This window comes from Primulina huaijiensis, chromosome 7, assembly GCF_012295235.1.
Source record: "Primulina huaijiensis isolate GDHJ02 chromosome 7, ASM1229523v2, whole genome shotgun sequence".
Taxonomy (NCBI): domain Eukaryota; kingdom Viridiplantae; phylum Streptophyta; class Magnoliopsida; order Lamiales; family Gesneriaceae; genus Primulina; species Primulina huaijiensis.
In genome coordinates this window covers 8399743-8410663 of record NC_133312.1, presented here as the reverse complement: position 1 = coordinate 8410663, position 10921 = coordinate 8399743, and the positions used below count along the sequence as shown (strand labels likewise).

Here is a 10921-nt window from a genome sequence, read left to right as displayed (position 1 = left end):
AATTACTTTGTTGATTGTTCAGTTTGTCATCTATCAAAACAAAAATGATTGCCTTTTATCTCCAACAATCATATGTGTGATAGTCCATTCGACTTACTCCATATCGACATTTGGGGACGGTGTAACACCTTGAGTATTGAGGGTTACCAATATTTGTTCACCATTATGGATGATCATTCATGTTTTACTTGGGTTTATTTCGTAAAAACAAAATCATAAGCAACAACTATATTTCCAGAATTTTGTAAACTGATCCTCACTCAATTTGAGAAACTGTCCTCTCAGTTAATGCTCCAGAGCTAATTTTTTCTTCCTTCTTTAAATCCGAGGGTATTATTTCTTTTCATTCTTGCGTCGAGAGACCCCAACAAAATTCTGTGGTCGAGCGTAAACGTCAACATATTTTGAATTTTGCTCGTGTCTTATTGTCTCAATCTCACATCCCTTTGGTGTATTGGGAGATTGCGTTTCAACGGCTCTTTACCTGATAAAAAGGACACCATCTCCTAGAATATCAAACCAGACACCTTTTGGTTTACTTTTCAAAAAGCCTCCTCGATACTCTCATCTCAAACTATTCGGTTGTCTTTGCTATGCCAATCATTCGTACAAAATTTTCCCTTTGTGCCATCAAGTCAGTGTTTCTTGGATGTCCTCCTGGTTATAAAGCATACAAGTTACTCAATCATGATGCAAATGAGATTTATGTGTCTAGTGATGTTTTCAAAGAGGATATTTTTCCTTTCAAGGACCAACTCCAATCTTCTGAAAATCTGGATTTCTTTTGTGATAATGTTCTACCAACACAAATGAGCATTCATGCTTCTTGTTCTGATGCATTTAACGCCAAGCGTGTCACTTGTTCGAACAGAGTATCACAAAAACCTGGTCATCTTCGCGATTATCTTTTCTTCATCGCTGCCTCATCTCATTTGCCACCCACTACTCATCCCTTGATTTCAGTCCTTCATTGTCACATTGTGCATGAACAAGTGCAAAACAGAGTTGCAGCTTGCAGACCTGTTCACAAAGCCTTTGCTTCCGTCATGGTTCAGAGCTCTTTTAACCAAGATGGGAGCACACAATGTCCACTCTCATCTTAAGGGGGAGTATTAGAAACAAATAGAAGCTTATGTGTATTAGTCAGTCAGCGTTTTAGTCTTGTCATCATATTAGCTCGACCAGTATGAATATATATTTTTCTCTGTATTTTTTTCTCATTCAATGGAATCATTTAATTTCTCCAATACTAATTTTTCTTGCATACAAGTTGCAACGTTTTTGTAATTTTGGTTGGAATCATCAGTGATATGATCATATTGTAAACAAAAAATTGTGATGTAATTTTACTCGCCTTTCAAAGTTCCATATGATTTGCTAAACAAATTTAAATTTGGATATCAAATGATAATTATTTCTTGTCACAATTACTTATATGAATGTTTATATCTATAATCAATATTATTCCAATGTAAGTAATACATGAGGGATCGCGTGCAGCAGTGGCTAGTGTAGTGTGTAACGTATGTGAAAGAATATATAATAGAAACAACACGATATTCTTCGCGAATTATAATTATGGGGGTTATTTGTTGCCTTGCATTCTCCTCGTGCACATTAACAGCCAAGGCAGAGGCCAGCAACAAAGTTGGCCAGTCGAACAACCCAGCCTAGGTAGGTATTCAGTTCGAATCACAGTGGCAAAGTGCTAAATGCAAATCCAAGCAAAAATATAAACTTGGATATTTGCCTGAATGATGAACCGCCTGTAGAAAAAAGGCGTTACATATCTCGTTCAGATGGTAACTAAAAATGGAGTGCAACGCAGTCAATCACTCATCAGAACGAATTTATTGGACTTACCATTAGATATTTCAAAATCTGTCAACACAAAAGAAACAAGCTGCTCTGTCAAAATATTGATGCAGAAAATGTCGCAGTATAACTGTCAACTATAATTACATGATCATGATAGGATACGTATAACGTTACCTTGCTGTAGTTGGAGATAGTTGTTTAGGATGTTCCACTCAAAATCCCAGTGCTTCCTGTCATTCTTGAGCGTCCAGTACGCCCATCCAAACGAGGCAGCATTATATACATCTAACTGGGCTCTTCCGAAATCTTGATAGTCTATTTGAGATCCATTATTCACAAACCATTCATTGACCCATTCCCCTGCAATCAGTTCAAGAATCTCATAATTTAAGCATTGTTGTCTTGTACGATCACATGAAATAGGAGAATTATTATTCAAGAAGTTTGATAATTAACATGATAAAGAGACAGAAAAATATTTCACAGGATTATGAACCTACCAATAAAAACCAGCGGACCATTTGCAACGTTCAGAGCTTGTATCTGTGTTTGTCTATTCTTATATAGAAACTGAATATTATTTAATGAACTCATATTGCCAAAAAGGGTGTCAAACAAATTGTAGTAATGCAAATCAATAACTGTATTTACTGTGCCTAAATTAGCTTGGTACAGTTCATATGGATCTGCATTGCCAATCCTTTGGCAGAATATAACATAAGCTGTAGAGGTGTATTTCCGGACAATTTGGTATCCTTCTTTGTAGAATGAAACTAGGATGTCCAAAGGAACTGTGGCAGCAGATGGCTCGTTTAATAGCTCAATCCCAAGTAATGCAGGATGTTTGGCATACCTGCAAAAGAATCAGGTTGGACCTTAAGATTTAGGCCTAAGATTTTATAATGTCAACAAACATGCACACATTTCATGGGGTTCTTTAACTTCACAAAGCTGTAAATACGATAACTAATTTTATAAACAAAACTAAACATCTTAAAACAACCCTGACATATTCACAAAGAAAAAAAAATCTAAAAAAAAAAATCTTAACCAAGTCAGAAGAAGCATTGGAGCGAGCGACAACCAGCTAGAAGATCTAAATCTTCTCTCAGTTGAAAAACAAAAAACATAATATGTAAGGACCTGGGCCTGCCCTTTTTGGCCTGCTTGGACTCAATTGGTACTAGGTTTCAATGATCAATGTACTTAGCCTGGAGGTCATTGGATCGAAACCTGGGGAGGCAAGAACTCCACTGCCAGGGGTGGAGAGTTCTTTGAGTAAGGTACTTGTGCTGTCATGAGGGAAGCGTTGGCCCGGTCCAAGCAGGCCCAGGTCCTTTCAATAACTCAATTGGTACCAGGTTTCAATGATCAATGTACTTAGCCTGGAGGTCATTGGATCGAAACCTGGGGAGGCACGTACTCCACTGCCAAGGGTGGAGAGTTCTGTGAGCAAGGTACTTGGGCTGTCATGAAGGAAGCGTTGGCCCGGTCCAAGCAGGCCCAGGTCCTTACATAATAGGTGGCTCTTGAAAATGTTGAGATTGAATTATTTTTCAATATGAAATCAAAATGGGTAGGAAAATACAACAATTCAACAGCAAAAGAATCGACCTTGAAGCAAGAAAATCAATCACTTCTAGTGTTTTGGAGATATAGTTTGGTGCAGCCCAGCCTGCGAACCCATCACGACTTGCACTATGTTCCATCCCATTCTGAGATCCTGGAGCAGCATGAAGGTCAATTATGCACTTTATGCCAAATGTTCTGCACCAAGTATTGAGACAGTGAAATATGATTGTCTTGCAAGAATAGGTCTAGCAATATACGCTAGATTTATGGTCTTTTATATGTTCACATGACCTATTTGGAAAGTAATGTTCTTGTGGATTTTAATAAATTGATAGCACAGCAAAATGAATACTACGGTAAATATTTTTAAGAATTTTGTGGTGCAACATTCACACTCAAAGACAAAAGAGTCCAGGAACAGAATTTTGAAAAAGAAGGAAGAATGAAAAAAACCTACTGTGCCCATGAGAATGCATTGTCAAGTGCTTCCAGACTTCCCCCGATATAAGGAGGAGGGGGACTGGGATCATAAGCTACCCACCAACCAACAGGTATTCGCACAGTATTTATTCCGTGCATATAGAGGAAATTGAAATCTTGTCTTGTGATAAAATTGTTTCTATGCTCCTGCAATGACAAATGAAGATATGATGCAACATATGGTAATATGTCCAGAACTTTGAATACAAGTTCCACAATGGCTAGAATAAGGAAAATACAAAAAATAATATGAGATGCCATACAATAAAACATCTGGCATTTATAAAAAAAATAGTTCATGGTAATGGTGGGTCAAATTTTTAAAGCACACAAACATCAATCACCACATTTTGCTGGTTGTGCTAATAGACGTAGTCATTGCTCCCCGCTAGATGGCTTAAACCACAATACTTACAAAAGCTAACCCTGTTCTTGGATCCATTTCTATGATTACTTCAGCTATTTATGACTAACAAACACATACCAAATTACTCAAGCTACTTGGTTAGCGTCAGTGACAAAGTCAAGGGTGTTTTTTCATCAAGCTTTCATCATATGAAGGTTGTCAGTAAAAAAAGTCAAGAAACTCTTGTGATATCTTGATTCATGTAGACTGGCTGTTCTCAACCATAACTGAAGCCTCACAGAACAGACAAATTTTTTATGTCAATTCACTCCTTTTCATTTTTTCACGGGGTATTGTTTTTTGCAAGCACTACTCTGAAATGGCACTGAAAAATTTCTTGATGGTGGAAGGATAACATTTGATTTTAAAATGTTAGTTTTCTAGTAATTTTTTGCCCACATTTGTAACGGGAAACCTCAAACAGCAATTATTGATGTCATCTGACTCATTAAACAATTTGTTCAGTCAGTATCTAATGTTTCCAGAAATACCATGACTTAATGTTATGGGAGAGAGAGAAAAACATATAATTTGCCATGCAGCTTAAAGAGCTGTCCAGCAGACATCAACCACCGATATATTGAATGTAAACGTGTTACAAAGGTGGAAGATCTAATGGGTAAAACCAATTAGTGCAAAATGTCGTGTCAAAATTTTTCCTGAATCTCTGTTTGTTTACAGGTTTTTAGCAATGTATCTTCTCATTATTCTTCTTTCTTTCCATCTCACGGCTCGGGGAAGAATCAGCATACACAAAAAATTAAGAAATCAAACACTGCGACTACAAGGCTTAGCTTAATAAACCGCAAACAAAATCAGTTTACCTTGAGGACCTTTCCTGCCACATCATGTTCATACCCGTTGGCAAGTTGGTAATCTCCATGCAAATTACCAGATACAATTATCAACTCAAATGTCGCAGCATTATCATCCCAGCCAGGTGTCCCTGGATAGTCTGCTGTTAGCTGGTTGTCTTTGGAAGCCTAAACAGATAAAGTATTCTATCATGTTTATTTTCTCCCTTCTAACTTCATACACTTCATTAAGAACCATTTGAGCACCCGATGACACTCAAATGCCAAATGAATTGGATACTGATTTGTTCACAAGTATTAATCTGTATCAAAGAGCACATGCAAGTAGTTGTACAGAGTACAGAAGCACCGAGCAAGGACTCAACTTGATAGAACATTTCTTTTTGGATGAGAGCCTCAAACTGATCATGATTCTGAATTGTGGACCATCAAATTAGTGAAAGATAAAACTGCCTGGTAAAAAACAAGTTGCTACTTTTGAAATCTTCAATTTTGTCAGGAGCAAAATATTCCAGCTAGCAATTAACTATTCTTGATAGTCTAAACATGGACGACATGGGGAACTTGCACAGAAAACAATTCATCCATGGCAACCCATCAAAATGCAGTCCAAAAATAAGGAGGGCAAATATATAGTAAAGATCTTGTTGGTACTTATGTGGGAGTAGGTAGCTATGCAAATCAAAATGGCACCAGGTTGAAAATGATCTTTTAAAGAAATAAAATATCAACTACCTTGCCTGATGAAAGGGTTGAAACTGATTCTTTTCCGAATAAATATATAGTTAAGCTTGTGCTTACCCTTTACAGATGTATTTGAACATAGAGCGAGAATTTTTCCCATGACCCAGTATTTTATTATACACATTGGGAAAAATATCAAAGGCAGATCTCCTTTATGAATGATGAACCAAATTGATTGGTGCAGGTAAAGTAAACATTACATTCATCGTCAAAGAGGTAGGAATAGACTTCGTGTTACCAAGGAATGAAAAAATCATTCAGAGGGTTAAAGAGGTGTTTTATCACATTTCCTAATAGAAAAGACAACTCAAATGCACTGGTTTACGATAACTTTCCATGTCCTCACTCTATGCAGTAGAAAACCTTTGATATGGACATCATTTTATACAGATTTTATCCAACCTCGATCTATTTGACACAAAATAATCAGAACCTTGGCTATGATTATGACGAACACGGTTATCTTAGTAACCAATTGGAAAAAATATTTCTAGCAACTGATGGTCCAAAAGATAAGGGGTAAATTGCATTTGCACTTCTACTGAAAATCCGGAGGCAAAAAACCATCTTTGATAAAAATGTCGTGGAAATCTTTTGATTGAACAGAATCAGTGAAATTGTACCTGTATGTAAGAACCAGTCTCGAGTTTAATGTGGACACGATTGTCATTATTTCTTTCGAGGTAAAATGTTTCTGTATCAGATGGCAATTTGGCCACTGCAGTTATCTTGTCCCCATCGCCACTGCAGGTTAAAAATTGTCCTTCAGAAGAGCGGAACTGAAATATTGACTTCGAAACTCTCCATAACTGCTAAGAAATACTTGGAGATCAACAAGTTTCAACAAGAGAAAATACCAATTATTGTCACATTCTAATGGCAAGTCACAGGGAATGAAATTCAAGAATCGTGTGAGAAACACGCATGGGTTAAGTATCAAGCTGTTTAATTTATCAAGCTAATCGGTGATATATTTTTTTCCAAATCAAATGCCATTGACTAGTTAAATACTTAAAAAGAAAAGGTTAGATTACCTAATATTAAAAGCCTTAGGACTATTCTTAGGAACCCATTGATTTGGATTTGATTATCTGAAGTTTTTGATACATTACAGAAGAATTTCTGACATTCCCCCAATCATAGTAATCATAATGTTAGTTCTATGACTTCATAAAGCAACAAATTATTGGTGGAAGATAAATTGTACTTTGCTAAAAGCTAATTACATCAACAATCAAGACATTTGGAACAAGAATATAAGCAATCCCATCATGTGTCTGACCCGAAATGTTTCCCAAGACTGAGGAGTATCCCTGTCAACGGTAACCATCGCACCGCCGCCATTCTCAGCAGACACGTACTTGTTCAATGTCATCGATTTTAGATGAATTTCCGTTCCATCCTACATAATATATATAATCAAACCACAAATATATGGCAGACCGAATGAACTCTGTCACATTGGAATGGGTAAAACATAATGATGGATGGACCCAGCGGCGGGATTAGGGTTAGTGACTTTGGTCTAATATAATATAAAATGATGCACTTCTACACCCTTTCTCCACCATGGAAACAAAATTAAAAGAAACCAACTTACAAGCATATCCCCATTTGGAATGTCGTAAAAAAGCGAAGGCTTTATCCACCCCTCAATCACCAACCATCCACCCAAATTCACTCCTCTTATTCTTGAATTCCCAGGCAATCCCTCAGCTAAATTCAAGAATCCCAACAAGAAGCACAAATAAGAATTTAAGTCCAGGCACCAGAAAATAAAACAAACAAACATAATATCCCAACAAAATGCCAGTGCCAGAGCAAACCTGAGCATCCAATTGAAAAGATGAAGAAACAGAACTGCAGTACCAAGAAAACGCATTTGCAGAAAAAAAGTTCGATAAGAAATCGCCGGCCCATTGCTCTAGAAACGCATTGCAATATATTCGCTCACACATAATAGATCGAGGCAAAAAATCAAAAGTGGGAATTTTCGGTGATTCGTTTCTTGTAGGTATGCTGATTCCAAAATGAAGACATTACAGCATTACATGTCGGGAGCATATCAATCATGCACAATAATTATAATAAAAATAAAAACCGCGGTAAAAAGTAAAAATTTACGAATATATATTTTATAATATTTTTCTCTCGACTAAATTCTGATTTTCTTCACAAATAGAAATCTATTTATAGAAAATCTTTACAAATAATCTAAAAATAAATTACATCATTAACTTCATCATCACACACAAATTTCAATATTCAACACCAAATTTTACCTAATTTTCAACATTCAACATTATAATTTTCAACACAAATATTTCACATTTTCAACACTCCCCCTTCACATTTTCAATACTCCCCCTTGTGATGATGATCATAATACAATGATTGTCTTCATTAGGTGTTTTTATACTGCATCGTTAAAAATCTTATTAGGAAAAACCCATTGGGATAAAAATCATAATAAGGGAAAAAGAGTGTAGTCACGTAAACTCTCCCTCATGTTGACACGAACAATTCTTCACAGATTTCGTAGATTGCGCATCCCAATATTATATATGTGCTTTCTGAATATTGTCGTAGGAAGTGCCTTTGTGAAGAGATCTGATGAGTTTTTACTTGATTGAATGTGACGAACATCAATATATTTATTCTTCTCAAGCTCTTTGGTGAATGCGAAGAACTTAGGAGGAATATGTTTAGTTCTGTCGCTTTTTATGTATCTTTCTTTCATTTGAGCAACACATGCATCATTATCTTCATATAGTATTACAGGCTTCTCGTCGAATGATAATCCGCATGAGATTTGGATATGTTGGGTCATTGATTTTAATCACACACATTCACGGCTTGCTTCATGTAGTACGATAATCTCGGCATGATTTGATGAAGTTGTTACGAGCGTTTGTTTCTGTGAACGTCAAGAAATTGCAGTGCCTCCACGAGTAATTACATGTCTAGTTTGGGAACGTGCTTTGTGTGGATCAGATAAGTATCCAGCATCGGCATAACCAATTATACTTGGAGTAGTATCTTTTGAATACAAAAGTTCCAAGTCTGTCGTTTCTCGTAGATAACGGAATATATGTTTAATTCCGTTCCAGTGTCTCTTTGTTGGATATGTGCTAAATCTTGCCAATAAATTTACGGCAAAAGATATATCAGGCCTTGTACAATTTGTAAGATACATAAGGGCACCGATAGCACTTAAATACAGTACTTCTGGACCAAGAATATCTTCATCATCTTCACATGGACGGAATGGATCTTTTTCTATGTTTAATGCTCTAACAAACATCGTAGTACTTAAAGGATTTGATTTATCCATATTAAAACGTTTAAGGATCTTTTCTGTATAATTTTTCTGGTGAACAAATATTTCACATTCTTTTTGTTCAATTTGTAAACACAGACAATACTTGGTTTTTCAAAGATCTTTCATTTCAAATTCTTCCTTCAAGTATGAAACAACTTCTTGAATTACCTTATTCGTTCCAATGATATTTAAATCATCAACATATATAACAATAATTACGCATCCGGATGTTGTTTTCTTAATGAAAACACAAGGGCATATTGAATTATTTACATATCCCTTTTTCATCAAGTGATCACTTAGCCGATTATACTACATTCGGCCAGATTGTTTTAACCCATATAATGATCTTTGTAATTTCATAGAATAACATTCTCTGGGTTTTGAACTTTGTGCTTCAGACATCTTAAATCCTTCAGAGATTTTCATATATATATATATATATTACTATCAAGTGATCCATATAAGTAAGCTGTAACAACATCCATAAGATGCATTTCTAAATTTTCAGATACCGCCAAGCTAATCAAATACCGAAACGTAATTGCATCCATCACGGGAGAATACGTTTCTTCATAATCAATTCCAGGCCTTTGAGAAAAACTTGTGCAACAAGTCGAGCTTTATATCTTACTATTTCATTTTTCTCATTTCGCTTTCGAATAAAAACCCATTTGTATCCAATAGGTTTTACACCTTCAGGTGTAAGGACTATAGGTCAAAAGACATTACGTTTATTTAGCGAATCCAATTCAACCTGGATGGCATCTTTCCATTTTATCCAATCCTGCCGATTTTTACATTCACCAAAAGATTTTGGTTCATGATCTTCATTATCATTTATGATGTCTATTGCCACATTATAAGAAAATATATCATCAATTTCTTCTATATCTTTTCGGTTCCATATTTTTCCGGTATTAATATAATTGATAGAGATTTCACGATTCTCGTCAGTTTGTGGTTCTGACAGAACATTTTCATCATCATTCTTTATTTTGTGATCATCATGTGTTTCTTCAGGAACATCATTCTTTATTTTGTGATCATTGTGTTTCTCTATTAATTTTCTTTTTCGAGGATTTTTATCCTTGGAACCGACTGGCCTTCCACGCTTCATGCGTTTAATGACATCATGAGTATCTTCAATTTGTTTCTTCGGAATTTCAATTCGAGTAGAGACATTTGCAGCATGTATATATGATTTAGTTACCCTTTTTGTGTCTGTAAATGCATCTGGTATTTGATTTGCTATTATTTGCAAGTGCACAATTTGCTGTACATCTTTTTCACATTGTTTTGTTCTTGGATCCAAATGTAACAATGATGATACATACCATGTAATTTCCTTTTTGGTATGTTTCTGTTCTCTCCCTAACATTGAGAATATTTCCTCATTAAAATGACAATCAGCAAAACGTGCTGTGAACACGTCGCCTGTCTGAGGTTCAAGATATCGAATGATTGATGGACTATCATAACCGATATAAATTCCAATCTTTCTTTGAGGTCCCATTTTGTTTCGTTGCGGTGGTGCAATAGGCACATACACCATACGTCCAAAAATTCTCAGATGAGAAATGTCTGGTTCTTTACCAAATGCAAGCTGCAATAGGGAGTATTTATGATATGCACTTGGTCTGATGTGAATTAATGCAGCAGCATGTAAATTTGCATGTCCCCATATAGAAATAGGGAGCTTTGTTTTCATAATCATTGGTCTAGCAATCATTTGCAGACGTTTAATCAATTATTCAGCCAATC

The 10921-nt window shown here is 35.8% G+C and overlaps 1 protein-coding gene across 3 annotated transcripts; it reads right to left on the bottom strand.

Moving 5' to 3' along the window:
- Nucleotides 1–1412: 1412 nt before the first annotated feature.
- Nucleotides 1413–7900, bottom strand: LOC140981509 (probable glucan 1,3-beta-glucosidase A). Of its 3 annotated transcripts, none has more exons than XM_073447927.1 (11): nucleotides 7662–7900; nucleotides 7436–7551; nucleotides 7118–7237; nucleotides 6459–6647; nucleotides 5101–5259; nucleotides 3848–4017; nucleotides 3433–3585; nucleotides 2319–2671; nucleotides 1993–2178; nucleotides 1864–1881; nucleotides 1413–1766 (listed from the first exon to the last, which is right to left on the bottom strand). In XM_073447927.1, exons 1-11 carry the CDS (start codon nucleotides 7753–7755, stop codon nucleotides 1693–1695), a joined length of 1632 nt encoding a protein of 543 aa, XP_073304028.1. In that variant the 5' UTR covers nucleotides 7756–7900; the 3' UTR covers nucleotides 1413–1692. The 3 variants fall into 3 exon arrangements, with proteins under 3 accessions (XP_073304028.1, XP_073304030.1, XP_073304029.1); XM_073447928.1 differs by having other exon boundaries at nucleotides 1414–1766; nucleotides 6459–6644; XM_073447929.1 differs by lacking the exon at nucleotides 1864–1881.
- Nucleotides 7901–10921: the final 3021 nt, after the last annotated feature.